The sequence below is a fragment of the Electrona antarctica genome, assembly GCF_951216825.1.
Source record: "Electrona antarctica genome assembly, chromosome: 7".
Taxonomy (NCBI): domain Eukaryota; kingdom Metazoa; phylum Chordata; class Actinopteri; order Myctophiformes; family Myctophidae; genus Electrona; species Electrona antarctica.
The window spans coordinates 12976913-12994412 of NC_136812.1; the positions used below are offsets into that span (position 1 = coordinate 12976913).

The 17500-nt window shown below is 42.2% G+C and overlaps 1 protein-coding gene across 5 annotated transcripts in view; it reads left to right on the plus strand.

Moving 5' to 3' along the window:
• LOC306926843 (nuclear factor 1 C-type-like) overlaps positions 1 to 17500 on the plus strand; it is a 69644-nt gene that overhangs the window by 21932 nt on the left and 30212 nt on the right. For all 5 annotated transcript variants that reach the window (XM_079506310.1, XM_079506312.1, XM_079506311.1 and 2 more), the window contains exon 5: positions 15890 to 15964. In XM_079506310.1, coding sequence (XP_079362436.1) covers positions 15890 to 15964 — 75 coding nt within the window. The remainder of the gene's footprint in view (positions 1 to 15889; positions 15965 to 17500) is intronic.

The following is a 17500-nucleotide window of genomic DNA, read 5'->3' on the forward strand; positions in this document are numbered from 1 at the left end:
TCTATTGTAGCGGTCGGTAGAGATGTACGCTAGGTTTCTATTGTAGCGGTCGGTAGAGATGTACGCTAGGTTTCTATTGTAGCGGTCGGTAGAGATGTACGCTAGGTTTCTATTGTAGCAGTCGGTAGAGATGTACGCTAGGTTTCTATTGTAGCGGTCGGTAGAGATGTACGCTAGGTTTCTATTGTAGCGGTCGGTAGAGATGTATGTGGTATAGGTTTCTATTGTAGCGGTTGGTAGAGATGTACGCTAGGTTTCTATTGTAGCGGTTGGTAGAGATGTACGCTAGGTTTCTATTGTAGCGGTTGGTAGAGATGTACGTGCTAGGTTTCTATTGTAGCGGTTGGTAGAGATGTACGCTAGGTTTCTATTGTAGCGGTTGGTAGAGATGTACGTGCTAGGTTTCTATTGTAGCGGTCGGGAGAGATGTACGTGCTAGGTTTCTATTGTAGCGGTTGGTAGAGATGTACGTGCTAGGTTTCTATTGTAGCCAAATCAAGGTTGCCAAATCAAGGTTGCCAACATAATGTAACGTACCAAAGTATGTCAACAAAGGTTGTTGCTCACACTGAGCGCGAGCGTCCTTGCCTATTATCTCTAAAATGTTTCCGTTGTATCATCGTGACCTTTTGCACCGTTCTGTTCTGTTTAATGTTGCAGGGAGATTGAAATAGTTGCTGCGAGAAATGCTTTTGATTACATGATTTCACCAGACTCATTCCTGTCCCTTGTGTATTGGCACAGTTACACTATATGGCCTGTTCCCCTGTGTGTGTTTCCCTGTGTGTGTGTGTGTGTGTGTGTGTGTGTGTGTGTGTGTGTGTGTGTGTGTGTGTGTGTGTGTGTGTGTGTGTGTGTGTGTGTGTGTGTGTGTGTGTGTGTGTGTGTGTGTGTGTGTGCGTGCGCGTGCGTGTGCGTGTGCGAGAGAAAGAGAGAGAGAGACAGAGAGAGAGAGTCACTCACACTGTATGGTTGGTTGGCTTGTTGGCAGTGTATGAATTGATGTGAGTTCCCGGGTTATTTTTAGTTTCACTGCGTCTCTTAGACCAACGGACACACTGTGAGGGAAGACCTAGATCTGATTTTCCAACCAGGCTAATTGTTTGGTAGCTATAGCTACAGTACTAGCCAGATACCTTTACTATAGTTTCCATCTCTGTTCCAGCCCTAGTACTATAATTTCTAACTTTATACTAGTTTTAACTTTACTAGTTTTAACTTTACTAGTTTTAACTTTACTAATTTCCATCTCTGTTCCAGCCCTAGTAGGCCTACTATAAGTTCTAACTTTACTAGTTTTAACTTTACTAGTTTTAACTTTACTAATTTCCATCTCTGTTCCAGCCCTAGTACTATAATTTCTAACTTTACTAGTTTTAACTTTACTAGTTTTAACTTTACGCCTACTAATTTCCATGTTCCAGCCCTAGTACTATTTCCACAGGCTAACACATGCCCAGAAATGTGTGGAGATCACTAGGTGAAGATCTTGTAGGCTTCAATATAACTAACGGATAGGGCTGTCACCATTACGAATTTAAGTCTACGATTAATTGCCACACAAATAATTGCGATTAACATTTTTTTGTTGTTGCATTGAACATTGGAATGTTACGATTTGTATACATTTCTGTTTGGGGTTTAGGCTTCGTAATCACAAGTTGCACAGGGCAGATATGTCAAATAACTTAAATATACAAAGAAATCACTGACACAATTAATAATAATAAAAAACATCTTTCCAAAAACATTACAAACTAGAAAAAGTGCCCTTCTGGGTACAGGTCTCCACCAGGAGGATAGGAGTGTGTGTGTGTGTGTGTGATGTTTGGCAAAATGTTTAGGAGCGATTTGCGTGAAATTTGGATAAAATCTGAAGGAGTAATATTAGAAAATGTGTTTTACACTAATCGGCCTCCTGGTGGCACTATAAAGAGCAGATGTGATAAATTCCAGGCAGAGGTTTTTCCTTGGCCTCTAGGGAGTTGGCATACAAAGTTATCCACAGATCCGTGCAGTTAGAGGTAAAAACACTTTTCGGCCAGTTATAGCGCCACCATGAGGCTGAGTTGAAAATGTTCATGTGGCATTTCTTCCTCGGCCTAGTGGGAATGTGCGTGCACAATTTCACGGAAATCACACGTTGTGTTCATGATTTGCAGCATTTTGTTTGAAACTGAGCACTCCTGCGAACTTTGGAAGCCAATCTTAGCCAATCAGGATGGAGTCTGAGAAATCTGGAAGACCCGTTTTGTTGAATGGCTCTAGAGAGACTGTGTACCAATTTGCGTGATGTTTGGACAAAATCTGTAGGTGTACTGTCCAAAAACTTGTTTTGCACAAATCGGCCTCCTGGTGGCGCTATAACAGGCCGTTCTGGACATTTTGGGGCAGAGGTTCATCGTTGGCATCCAGGGAGTGTGTGTGCAAAATTTGGCATCGACCGGGTTAACGGTGCCGGAGATTAGCTGTTCACAGACGGAAGGACGGACGGACACACACACGGACACACACACACACACGGACACACGGACGGACGGACGGAGTGCAAAACATACTCTCTCCCCATGCCTTCGGCCTGGTGGAGACAAATAGCGGAAAAAGTTGATCTACAAGCTTACAACACGTCACAAAGTGCTGCTTTTTTTGTATGGAATGTATGGACATTTTTCAACATGGAAACGATTGACGAATCGATTATGCAAGAATAATTGCGATTAAGCTATTATGTAATAATTGTAACGTAACAACACCATGTTATCTCTTCTTCTGTATAGGCTAGCTAACTTTAGCTCTATAGAGGTGGACCGTGGCTTCACAGTATTAACTCCACAGAATGTCTGTGCAACGGGTAAGTGCAGAGGAAATAAGGCCCGGTTGCGTCTTGATAGGGAGGTTGGGTAAAGTAAAGTCTAGTTCCTGTCAAATATGGGGGAAAAAAATCGCTGAATAGCCCATTCTCCTCTGCATTGCAACATCATCACAACATGGGAACTGTGGTGTGCAGACCAGTCATTTCGCCGTGTGTATTGCATTACAAATTTTCTTGATTGCTCGAGCACATTTCTCCCAAACGCAAAATTCACTTTTGCAAAACAGCTAACACTGCCCCGGTAACACACCCCCCAAATCCCCAAATCGTGTCAGGCAAAATGACACATTTCATTTGCTAAATGCCCCCTAGGACACGCCAAAACATGTCACAAAATCAAATAAGTCGACCTAAAAAGCATAGCTTGTCATCTCACAGAACTTGTCATCTATCAATCATTACACAATGGCCCAATGTTTTTATATATACGGTATATATATATGTGGGTGCCACATACTATAGTATATAGACAAATTTATACATAAGTACAGTGTGTAAAGGCGAGTAAACATTCTACCACAGCAGCATGGCCTGTATTCTTGTTTACTAAAAGCGGTGGTTCTCACTCAGTTGTAGGCTATGTCAAGGACCCTCAGATTGATATGTATTCACTCAGTTGTAGGCTATGTCAAGGACCACCAGATTGATATGTATTCACTCAGTTGTAGGCTATGTCAAGGACCACCAGATTGATATGTATTCACTCAGTTGTAGGCTATGTCAAGGACCCCCAGATTGATATGTATTCACTCAGTTGTAGGCTATGTCAAGGACCACCAGATTGATATGTATTCACTCAGTTGTAGGCTATGTCAAGGACCACCAGATTGATATGTATTCACTCAGTTGTAGGCTATGTCAAGGACCCCCAGATTGATATGTATTCACTCAGTTGTAGGCTATGTCAAGGACCCCCAGATTGATATGTATTCACTCAGTTGTAGGCTATGTCAAGGACCCCCAGATTGATATGTATTCACTCAGTTGTAGGCTATGTCAAGGACCCCCAGATTGATATGTATTCACTCAGTTGTAGGCTATGTCAAGGACCCCCAGATTGATATGTATTCACTCAGTTGTAGGCTATGTCAAGGACCACCAGATTGATATGTATTCGTTCAGTTGTAGGCTATGTCAAGGACCCCCAGATTGATATGTATTTGCCCATGGATCGTCCTGACACATTGTGAGCTTGTAGATCTGGTTGCTCCTTGAAGCAAACATGGTGTAAAGTAACTAAATACATTTACTTAAGTACTGTACTTAGGTACAATTTTGAGGTATTTGTACTTTACTTGAGGATTTCCAATTTCCAATACTTTACTTACTATAGTTACGTTGTAGATTTTGATTATTTCAGTGGCCCCTAACAGTTCTTTATTAATTGCTCAATGCTTCACTCCTGCCACCAGCACAGGGTTGTTGTCTTGGAGTTCTGTAAAAATGGTTTCACATATACAGTAGTAGTGACATACAGTAAGGTCACTTAGAGATTCTTCTCATTCCTGAATATTCACTCACTATCGATGCCACGTACAGTTGATCCCCTGAGACTGGGCTGGCCCTGCTGCCCGGCCTCTCTCCCTGAAAGGCTGTGATTGATGACGTGATCAATAAACCGGTACACAGATTTCACCTGCTGAAACATTGGCTCTTTGTCTCCCCCTTTGAGTTGCTCTCTGGCCCTCCCGGGTTCCTGCTCCTCTCCTCTGTACTTGTCCTTGATCTCTAAGTTATACTTGCCCCGTTCTTGCAAATCTCTCCTACGTTTTAACTGCGAGCGAACAGCGGCGAGACTCTAGGTGATAAAAAATCTCCTAGTGGGTGTTCCTGCTGTCATTGAAGGAATGCTGTCATTGGAGAGTGGAGGCTAAACAAATAAAACACATGAGTTTGATTGGCTATGGCCGGACAATGTCGTCCAAAAAATATTTTCATGTTTTCGGGCGACGTTCCTCCGCCCACGTTTCGACTATCGCCTCTTCGCCTGCTATCGCCAGTAGTTACCGGGTCCCCCAATAACGCACTTCCGGAAAATTCGCCAGGCTGTCGCCTGCTGTTAAAACGCAACGAGAGTTGACTTTGTTGTAATTGTGTCCATACTGTGCAGAGTGTAGAAGCCATCCTCACTGTTTTGTATGTCTATTTATTATTATCACAATTGTTGTAGCTATTTGGCATTATTGGGCATTGGTTTGATGGGTTGTAATTGAATTATTGTTTGGATAACAGGGGCACGCCTCCCCAGGCCTAATTGCTTGACAGAAGGTATAAGTAGGCCTGGGTGATTGGGGAGTGGCATGCACGTGGTGGACAAATGGTTTTTACCAGACAGATAGAGAGAAAGACAGCACAGCACAGAGATCATGCCATAAGGAAGAGAAGATGTTTGTATTGTAATGTATCACTGCACTTCAAAAGGAAAGTAAATGCAACCAAAAATGACATTGAACCTGTGGACAATCTATTTCTTTGATCTGCGTACATCCAAAGTCTCTGGGTGCATCAGTGGGTTTGTTGGCAATGTGGAAATGTTTGGAACCAACAAAAGAGCCACAACACATGATGTAGGACTGATTGTTGATTGAACGAATGTGCAAAGAGGTTCTGCAATCTGCACACAAGCAGGAGAGATTCGCAATTATAATATAATATAATTGCAAATACTTCGTCTGACATGATTTACTAGATTTATTTTTTGTGGCTTTTGTAAGGAATTGTCTTTTCAAAAGTGTTCTTAATATTTGCATTTTGTGTGAAATTAATGAGAAATGACATTTTCCAAAAAAAACAGTCACGAATGATTACAGTAGACCACTGTTTCATTCAAAGTGACTTTAGCAATCGAGAAACTGTAATGGGGAGAGTTAAACAATAGCCTTCTGTTGCAGATATTTTCCATGTAACTTTGGACAAATTCCAAGCTACAGCTATAGGCGATTTACATTCTGATTTCTGAAAACTGACATATTGTCAGAGAGAGGTTTAAAAAGAATTGTGCCAGAATGGCTGATATGCCGCAGGGAAGAGCTTGTAGAAATTACATTTGTGCATTCAACTCGTTATATCTGGACGAGGCACAGAAAATCCCTACCCACTTATTTCAATGAAAGTTTCTCTTCTCAAACAGTGCATACTCTTCACTCTTCCTCCTTCCGGGTTTGGGCCAATTGATGACACCATTAGCCCATAAGGGGTGACAGTGTGGATCAGGTACTGTAGAGTGGGCCGGTAGAGCAGGCGGATGGGAACCGCGAGTTTCCCAGTTCGATCCCGGGCTTGCTGGTGTTGAAGTGTCCTTGACTCTGAACTCCCGATTGCTCCCGATGAGCAGATTGGTGCCTTGCATTGGTTTCCTCCGCCGTGTGTGTGTGTGTGTGTGTGTGTGTGTGTGTGTGTGTGTGTGTGTGTGTGTGTGTGTGTGTGTGTGTGTGTGTGTGTGTGTGTGTGTGTGTGTGATGCACAATCTAGCGCTATATAAATGCACCATTTGGTTACAATTTTATATAGTGTCATTTGTGCATGTACGGTACGTCGGTGACGTCACAAACTACCTCCATTTGCAAAGCCTGTGAGCCGAGCTCCTTTAGCTTAATTGTTCACATTTTGCCAAGAGTTTGCCACTCGTTTACTGCAAAACGTCCTTCTGGTCCAGGGGGGCTTTGATTCATCTACGGTTGGCCACAGCAGAATTGCATAGAATGGCTCTGTCTCTGGGAATCAGAGGGTCCCCGGTGCGCTTCCCTTCCGCCCCCCGGCGTCTCTGAGCAGGACATGTTCACGCTTTCAAGATTTTTCAAAAATGTTTAAAAATAGCAGATGTTCGAAGTGATGCGCCGTGAGCTTAGTGCATCTGCCATTTTTAAATAGCCAGCGCAAATTAAGTCCTAAAATGACACGGATGCTTTCCTAGTTTTAATGGGTTAATGGCTGCCACAAATGACACATTTCATGTAGGCTACGTGCAAATGTACTGCGACAAAAATACCCTAAATGAGTGGGAACTGCCCATATTATTACTATTATTATTATTGAGGTGGGTTAATGTCAAAGTTAATGGCAAAGTTGTCCCCCTTTTTCTTTTATAACCACCATTTTTATATTTCAGTACATTTGATCTATTCCTAGCAAGGTTGCTAAACGAACATTGCTACCGGCAAGTAGGCTGAGTTACCCACTTAGCCTGAAAAACCGTGAGCTAACCTGTATTATATTTAGAGAATTATTTCCACAGCTATTTCTATTGTTATTTTCTCTTGCTGCAATGTCGAGGTAGCCCGAAACCCAACAGATTCTCTCTTATACGTCTTGTATAATGGGATGTAACTGTAACTTAATCTTGAACCTGGCCTGTTTCCCTGAGGGAGAAGGATTGAGGGCAGGAGGGAGACTTTGGGGCACAATGCGAGTGACAGTGGAAGGAAAACGGAGATATCGCAGCCAGCCACTCAGGCAGACTGCAGTCTGCATGGCTTGAGCTTAATGCACACCACATGGATGAAAGCATACTGTACTCGTGCTATAATGCAGTGGTTCGTATAGTGGGGTCCAGGAACCTCATGGGTCCTTGAGGGGGTTTCAGTGGGCGAGGAACAGTTTCACCATTTCAAAAATAGAGCTACAAGCTCACAACTCGACACATCTCGGCATGTTGTGAGCTTGTAGATCTGCTATTTTGTGCTATGTTGTGCAACTATTTGCTTATGACATTCCCTGCCAGAGATACTTAAGGAAATGTAAAACTGGCTTGGCTATAGAACAGTGGTTCCCAAACGCTTTAGCCCGTGAGCCAAAACTGAAATTTGACGTCTCCTGTCTATTTAGCTGTCAGGACCTGTTTTGCGGCCGGGAAGCTCGCATTACGTCACTGCTAGTTCCGCTGGTTACACCCGACCGTTACAGTGACGTGAGCGAGCGAGGAAAGGTGATCCAGACTGGATCACTAGGTTGATGTGCCGCGATCTACAGTGAAAGCAGCAATGTCTTTCACATCTCAAATATCAGTTTGCTGCAGTGTTCATTTTTATTTTGTTTTTGTCATTTATTTAGTCATCTGAAATGTTTTACTTTCGGTCTAGTTTTAGTTGACTAAATATAAGTTTTATTTTGGCAGGCCTTGATGGTGTTGTAATGCCTGATTTATTGTTTATAGTTTATTGTGTGACGAAAATAGCTGATCTTTTTTTCCGCCAAGCATTAAATGACATGTCTTAATTCTACTGGATGTCTTCACTAGTCCTAACATTTCCATCTGGTTCTGATTTGTTGACAAAATTGTCAGTATATTTTGTCATAGTTTTAGTCATCATAAGTTAGTTTTAATTTAGTTGTCAACAAAATGAACACTGGTTTGCTGCTGTATCTGTTCTTGAGCGAGTTGTGGCGACCCCAAATCAACGCTTCATTGTTTGATCTGCACGCTACTTAACCCATTTTGAGCGGGAACCCATTTTGGTGGTTACATACATTATGTTATAATTTAGCTATTGAAAAATGGCAGATCTACAAGCTCATAGCGCGCCACCGAGTGGCGCGCTATGAACTTGTAGGTCTGCTATTTTTTGAATTTCGACGTCAGACCTAAATGGGTTAAACACAGTGATTAAGCTCATTAAAAGAGCTGAACTAACATGGAAATGGGCCACGCTGTTCAGACACGTTTTCTCCATTCCTCCTGCCATTTCAATTGCACAACATTGCAATTCACAACTTTGCACAACGTCACAATCGCCCAGATGATGCGCACACGCCACATAGCCGGCTAGAATGGAGGGAGCATACTCGAGGAACATTACTGCAATCGAGGACGGCCACTTGATGAGCTTAGTTTTCATCTTTCAAGATTGCATCCTTGAGAGAGGAACAGAGAGAGAGAGAGCCTACAGTATTTCAGCCTCTCAATAACCCAGCCCAGAAACCTCCGGGGTTTTACCCTTCGTCGTCCGCTCGTGTGTTTAGGCCTATTTATGATTAGTCCATCATTAACCAATAGCTTATACTTACTATATGTGAATGTTATTAAGTGAAAAGTTATCAAGTGTTACCAACACATCCTATTGCATTTTGGAGCCAAAATATCTCAAAGTTTGTGGAGAGTAAATAGGCACTTCTTAGGTTACACTATTACCAATTGAGGTCGGGAACCTGTGACAGATGAGGTTTTAGGAAATGTAATTTCCTCAACTCTGTACGGTCGGTTAGGTAGTGCTGAATCTGCCAACGATCCTGTAGTGTGCTATAGTTCAAATATAATGAAGAAGCCTTTTTTGTTTTGAAAATGGGATGACTACATTAGACTGATCAGATTTTAAACTAATTGGCACCTTTTAAAGCCTTTTGACAGAAACACTGAATAGGCGATGTGCCATGCTCTCACATTAAACCTTTGATCTCCAAAAAGTCTGCTTTTCAAGAACAAAGTGACGACTTCACGCTCCCATTCAGTGCCGTGTATTTTTAGCGTACTGTAACGGATTTAGGGACTTCACTGTTGTTTAGTGTAAGCAAGAATGTGAACAAAACATCTTAATAAGGGATTTATAAGACTGCAGTGATCTTGCCAGTGCATCTTTTGCTTACGTTGTGGACATGATTGCCTTCATTAATTAGAAGACAAAAAGGAAAAAGCTCCTGGACGCTATATATAGATAGCAAACTGTTTTGTAATTGCTCGCTTAAATAATGATATATATATATATATATATATATATTTAGCGATCGCTCGCCCGCTGTCTATTTTGCTCGGTCGCTGTCTGTCAGTCAGTCAGTCCGAGTACTTCCTTACAATGCATGTTGGGACGGCTTCCGGGTCACCAGTGAACTGCATGTTGGGACGGACACGGATTAATACTGGGACATACTTTTCCGCATAACTTCAGTTGTTTCGCCCGCTGTCTATTTTGCTCGAGACAGCGGGCGAGTGATCGCTAAATTATTAGATAGATTACCCACACTGAACATCATTTTGCTGTTCATATGTTCAGAACGGGTAAGGACTAGTATACCCAACACATTTAACCATTTGGCCGTCAGCATTAATTAAAGAATGATTATATAATATGCCAGGATATCCCCCCGTTCAACCCTTATTTTGGAGATCCAAAACACGACACGACAGATGTTGACTGAATGGTGTGTGTGTGTTGTCGGATGAGGTGTTGAGCTCTCACTAGCTGATGAGAAGTACAGGCCAGCTGTTTGAAGAAGAAAAACTAAAAAAAAAAAAAGTGTTGTACCCTGCCCTTTTTTCCGTCTTTCTAATTATTTGTTCGGCCCCCAAAAAATTGTTTATTGTCATGATTTGTCAACTCGGCTGTTGGCTTTGTCCGAGGCTTAAATGTCTTTAAATAACTACTTTTGGAAACGTCTATGGGAAAAAATGAATGGGGAATTATTTCCTGGTGCCCTCGTCGTTCTGAAAGGGGACGGGACTGCGACGCTCTATAGTGTACACTAGATAAGATCTTTAAAGTGATGCTGATGTTGTCTAAAGGTCAACTCAGAATTGCTCTTGATGCTACAGGCGATCCCGGGGCGAATGCCCCTTTCCCATTGGCTGGTCGAAAGTCTTTGTATAAACATATTTAATACGACTGTGAGCTCAGTCCAAAAACAACTGGAAGAGGACGCCGTGTTCAACATCTGGTTTTCATATTGCGGTTTTTTTGGGAGCTGTAGAATCGCAGCTCAGCGTTCCACACACACACACACACACACACACACACACACACACACACACACACACACACACACACACACACACACACACACACACACACACACACACACACACACACACACACACACACACACACACACACACACACACACACTGATGGCAGTACAGTACAGAGAGCAGGCAGTGCAACTGCACTGTAAAAACCCAGCAGAGTTAAATGGATGCTGAGGATTTTACAGTGTGCACACTGTGACCCATGATGCTGGGAGGGCTTGGGTGTGTGTGGGTGGAGGGGGTGGAGGGTTGGGTGGAGGGGGTGGAGGGGGTGGAGGGTCGGGTGCCTCCACAGCAGTTGTGGAAAGTAACTAAGTACATTTACTTAAAGGGCCACTTCACCCCTTTTGCAACCAGATCTTATTGTCTCCACCAGGCCGAAGGCATGGGGAGAGAGTATGTTTTGCACTCGGTCGATGCCAAACTTTGCACACACACTCCCTGGATGCCAATGATGAACCTCTGCCCCACATTTTCCAGAACGGCCTGTTATAGCGCCACCATGAGGCAGCTTTTCAATTTTTTTACCTAAAACTGCACCGATCTGCGTGAAACGTTGCATGCACACTCCCTAGAGGCCAAGGACAAATCTTTGACCTGCATTTTCCGCATCTGCCTTTTATAGCGCCACCAGGAGGCCGACTTTTGTAAAACACATTTTTTGATATTACTCCTCCAGATTCTGTCCAAAAATCTCACAAATCGTTACACAGTATCTCTATGGTCATGTGCTCAAGTCGGATCTGTCCGATATTTCATATTCCATCCTAATTGGCTATAATTGGCTTTCACAGTTTGCAAGATTGCCCCGTTTTGAACAAAAGCCTCAAATCATGAACGCAGCATGCAATTTACGTGAAATCTTTCACACATTTTCTTACTAGGCTGAGGAACCCTTTTCACATTGGCCTGTTATAGCGCCACCAACAGGTTGATTTTTGCAAAACACATTTTTGGAACAAAATGTCTCAAATCATCCAATTGCCATTAAAGGCGTATGGAAATGGCACCCTTTTCACATTGGCCTATTATAGTGCCACCAGGCACTTTGCATTTCCTCAACAAAATGAAGAAAAATGTTGCAAAAAACTAACAAACAAAAAAACATGTTTATATTACTCCTAAACATTTTGCCAAACATCTCACACAGTCCTATCCTCCTGGTGGAGACCTGTGCCCAGAAGGGCACTTTTTCTAGTTTTAATGATGTTTAGGACACAATAAACACTTTCCTGTTTTGTTTTTTTAAATGTGTGTAATATGTGTTTTTAGATATTTGAATCAATCACGCCATGACCAAAATCTGTCGTGAAAAATTAAAATATGGTTTCACTTCCTTCCTGGACTACAAGTCACACCTCCATGCAGCCTCCCCCCTCTCCACAAGGAGGGGCAAATGCACCAAAGCATTATGGTCTACTACAAATACTATTAACATTGAGTGACTGCAGTTTCTTCCAGCAGTGAAATGCCCCTTTAAGTACGGTACTTGAGTACAATGTTGAGAATTTATTTGTGCTTTGCTTCAGTATTTCCATTTTCGACTTACTTTTACTTTTACTCCACTACTTAGTAGATCTACAAACTCACAATGCACACACATTGTGAGCGTGTAGGCTAGATCTACTATTTTCAAAAGATTTAGTATACATTTAAAAACTTGAAACGGTACATTCTGCATTTGGTACTTTAAGTACATTTTGATGCCAACACTTTTGTACTTTTAACTCAAGTAGATTTTGAATTCCGGACCTTTACAGTACTTGTAAGTGACTATTTCTACATTTGAGTATACCTTTTTTCACCACTGTTCGGGTGCCTGCACAGCAGCAGCAAACGTCTTCGATCCCCCCCCCCCCCCCCCCCTGTATGAAATGAATAAACAGAACCAACAGTCATTTGGGGCATAAAAACCCTCCTACCGAACTCGGAGCCCAGAGTCAATGCTCTGGTTTTAATATTGTGGTTTTCATAGGCAGCGCTATAGCTCACCAACACACTGCCAAGCATTAAAAACACATCATCCATCTTCGTGCGTGTCATTGTTGTTGTTGATGTTGTTGTTGTTCTCAGAAGACCGGGGGTCACTTCACGTCCAATTTACTCAATTCAAGATGTAACTGAAAAACCGCAATTAACTCACAAAGACGACCACCACATCGGGTTCAAGTTATTTTCCAAACAGGCGAATATGGCTGCTGTCTTTCTTGCTGCAAGCATGCAGGCAGTGTCCAGCATTTTGAAAGCCAGTACGCCCACTCTGTGAATTGATGGACTTGACCCCAGTCAGCCACAGTTTCTGCAGTTCTATAAATGGATAGAACACTGTCAGTTTGAACACTCTCGGTTTTTACTTTTGACTGTAAACTCCTGAGTGTTAATTTAACTTTGGGGGTGTATACATTTAACCAAATGGACATTATGAGGAGGGTCCATTTGGTTTTGTTTGTACACTCTCAGGAGTTACAAATGGATACATTAACACTCTGGATTGTACTATGTATACTAAACCTGGAATGTAGGCTTTAAAAGGATGGTTGTTGTTTTTATGAATCTTTTATTTTGTTACTTGTCAAGATAAAATGTGTGCCAATCGTAACACAGATAATCCAAGTTACATTGCTGCTGACTATAAAAACAAATGCCAAGCACCCAATACATACATAAATTAAGTCTAGAACAGGTGAAGAGAGACTAGGATCTTTCTTTCTTTCTTTCTTTCTTTCTTTCTTTCTTTCTTTCTTTCTTTCTTTCTTTCTTTCTTTCTTTCTTTCTTTCTTAGGTTGCGTAATGTTTGAATTTCTTTTTGTGTGTGCGTTATTATTGATTTGGCAAGGCTGAGCTGTTGGGGTTATATATTTTGCACACAAGTTATGAATCATTTTTAAATAGGAAAGGTTGCTGCATTGTGCAAAGCTACGATTCCTCCCCTCAGGCATGTTGAACCTTCAGGTTGACACAAGCTAGTTTGTGCATTCTTCCACTATACAAGTTAAAGTGTGCAACATCATCACGAATACGTTTCGGACATTTGAACAATGCATCGTGATGTGTGACGAATGCTTTATAGATCATCTATTTTCAAATGGTTTTTAAACAGTGGGCAACTTTAATTGGGACATTCTGCATAATGCATAATTTTACCTTTACATTTTGATGCCAATACTGTTGTACTTTTACTCAAGTACATTTTGAATTCCGGACTTGTACTTGTAACAGAGTATTTCTATATAAGGTAGTATTGATACTTTTACTTAAAGGACAACTTTATTCTAAGTTAACTTAACTTTAGTTTTTCTCAACAAAGGTTCATGTTTCAGGTTGTTATTATTATAATTAGTTGTTATTTTTTCATTTGCTTCTTTCTTTCGTTTTAGCGATTTTAGCTATTAGTAAAAGTATTATTAATTGTAGTATGGAGTACTTTTTCCATCACTGGCAGATACAGTATCTCTGTGATATGTCTCCAACCTACACGTGTTGTGTTGAGAAGTAAGGAAAGATCTATCTGTCTGAAATTGCAATCAGATGTGCTGAAAGTGGAACATTTTATAAATGTCGCCAAGATTAAATAAACAAAGTACGTCCATATGATTTGGACATCGTGGGGCCTTTCATGGTCGTCTCCTCCATTTGTTCTAAGAATGTTCAGTGAAAAAGTACACATGATGATGTTGGAGTTGGGGTCAGAATGAAAACGCTTTGATCGCTACAAGATTTCTCTGGTTTCCACTTTTATCTCTGTCGCATCGCCAGAGAATCTACGGCGAAAAACCTCCGTTCACTGATTCGTTTCGCCTTTTGTCCGCCACTCATTTCTCCATGTCTCCATCTGTGTTTTCTTTCTCTTTCCTCTGTCTCTGTTTCTCTCTCTGAGTCGGTACCTCTGTGCCAACAGCAGCTTTAGTTCCTGGCACCCAGGTCTGTGGCCAAGAGAGAGAGAAGGGGGGGGGGGGGGGGGGAGAAAGAGAAAGAGAAAGAGAGAGAGAGAGAGAGAGAGAGAGAGAGAGAGAGAGAGAGAGAGAGAGAGAGAGAGAGAGAGAGAGAGAGAGAGAGAGAGAGAGAGGGGGGGGGGTGAGAGAGAGACAAAGAGAGAGAGAGAGAGAGGGAGATGGAGAGAGAGAGATGGAGAGGGAAAGAGAAAGAGAAAGGGAGAGAGAGGGGGGGGGGGTGAGAGAGAGAGGGGGGGAGAGAGAGAGAGGGGGCGGGGAGAGAAAGAGAAAGGGAGAGAGAGAGAGAGAGAGAGAGAGAGAGAGAGAGAGAGAGAGGGGGAGATGGGGAGAGAGAGAGAGAGAGAGAGAGGGGGAGATGGGGAGAGAGAGAGAGAGAGGGAGATGGAGAGAGAGAGATGGAGAGGGAGAGAGAGAGAGAGAGAGAATGACAGAGAGATTGTATAAGGAAAAATGGGGGTTGGTGGGGGCAGCTTGAATAGTCTGCCAGCAGTTAACTCCTCTGCACTCGATGCTCCTGCCAAAAAACACAATTCCACAAAAGAAGGAAAAAATAAAAAAATTATTGCTCTAAAAAGATATATTCTTTCCTCAGAAAGAAACAACAGAAATGACATAGCAACAGAAACAGTCGTAAGAGATTATAGGAGGGCATGGTTGTGGAGTAGCACACACAGTATTACAGTGTGTAACGATGAAAAATAATAATAAGTGATTGAAATGTCGGAATCATTGGGTTGTAGTTGTACACTCTCAGAAGAGTTACATTAACTTAAAATGTAAATGAATCAAAATGATGTATTTCACTGTGTATTTGTTGGACACTGAACCCCATGTCCATGCGTGTACAACCTCATTTTAATTTCCAGTGCTGGGAAGTAACTAAGTACATTTACTTGTACTTGAGTACAATTTTGAGGTATTTGTAGTTTACTTGAGCATTTGCAATTTCCAATAGTTCTTCTCCACTACATCTCGGATCCACTACATTTATTTGAAAGCTTTAGTTACTAGTTACTTTGTAGATTTTGATTATTATTACAAAACATACATTGACCACACCTATGTACATTTCGGCCATTTGAAAATAGCTGAAGATTTTTAGACATTTGAAAAGTTGAAACGGGACATTCTGCATAATGATTATTTTTACTTTTGGTACTTTTAAGTACATTTTGATGCCAATACCTTTGCACTTGTACTCAAGTACAGTTTGTCTGTCTGTCTGTCTGTCTGTCTGTCTGTCTGTCTGTCTGTCTGTCTGTCTGTCTGTCTGTCTGTCTGTCTGTCTGTCTGTCTGTCTGTCTGTCTGTCTGTCTGTTTCTCTCCCTCCAGAAGCAGAGCAGAACAGCAGTCCCAGTCGAACAGGAGTGGGCTCTGATCAGGACGACAGTCGGACCGCTACCATGGGTGAGATGATGATAGTAGACAGTAGGACCACTACCATGGGTGAGATGATGATAGTAGACAGTAGGACCGCTACCATGGGTGAGATGATGATAGTAGACAGTAGGACCACTACCATGGGTGAGATGATGATAGTAGACAGTAGGACCACTACCATGGGTGAGATGATGATAGTAGACAGTAGGACCACTACCATGGGTGAGATGATGATAGTAGACAGTAGGACCGCTACCATGGGTGAGATGATGATAGTAGACAGTAGGACCACTACCATGGGTGAGATGATGATAGTAGACAGTAGGACCGCTACCATGGGTGAGATGATGATAGTAGACAGTAGGACCACTACCATGGGTGAGATGATGATAGTAGACAGTAGGACCACTACCATGGGTGAGATGATGATAGTAGACAGTAGGACCACTACCATGGGTGAGATGATGATAGTAGACAGTAGGACCACTACCATGGGTGAGATGATGATAGTAGACAGTAGGACCACTACCATGGGTGAGATGATGATAGTAGACAGTAGGACCACTACCATGGGTGAGATGATGATAGTAGACAGTAGGACCACTACCATGGGTGAGATGATGATAGTAGACAGTAGGACCACTACCATGGGTGAGATGATGATAGTAGACAGTAGGACCACTACCATGGGTGAGATGATGATAGTAGACAGTAGGACCGCTACCATGGGTGAGATGATGATAGTAGACAGTAGGACCACTACCATGGGTGAGATGATGATAGTAGACAGTAGGACCACTACCATGGGTGAGATGATGATAGTAGACAGTAGGACCACTACCATGGGTGAGATGATGATAGTAGACAGTAGGACCGCTACCATGGGTGAGATGATGATAGTAGACAGTAGGACCACTACCATGGGTGAGATGATGATAGTAGACAGTAGGACCACTACCATGGGTGAGATGATGATAGCAGCGCTGCACTCAGTCCACTGCACTGGGCAATATATTATTCGGCATTTGAGCCACGGACCACCATTCGATGATATTTAGCCTCTCAGACCCAAAACTAAAGAATATTTTGTTATCGTTGGATGTGATTTTGTCCACAGTTCCATGCTGTATTGATGTTGGTACCATAGGAGAGATACCGTAACAGGCAAACGTTGATCTAAAAACCTGAGTGAAGTGAGGGGCGCTCTTATCATCATACATCATCATACATCTTCTAATTCCGGCCAATGGCTGCCGGCCAATCACAATTTGCGTCCTCACTTTTCTGTCTTCACTTTTCCGTTTTTACTTTTCTGTCCTCACTTTTTCTATACGCAGGTTTAATGTTTGTCTTTAGTTCAATGTTTGTTTTGTAAACGCCATTGACAATGAAGGGAACATTTACGTCATAATGTGCCTCATACGTCATATTGTCTCTTTATTGTTAATGGCGTTTAATGTTTGTGTTGGCACCGTTTGTTTTACATCACCATTACATCACCTAATCAACATGAGTTGGACTTTAGTGCCCCTCACTTCACACGGGTGTGATTTTTACTTTTCT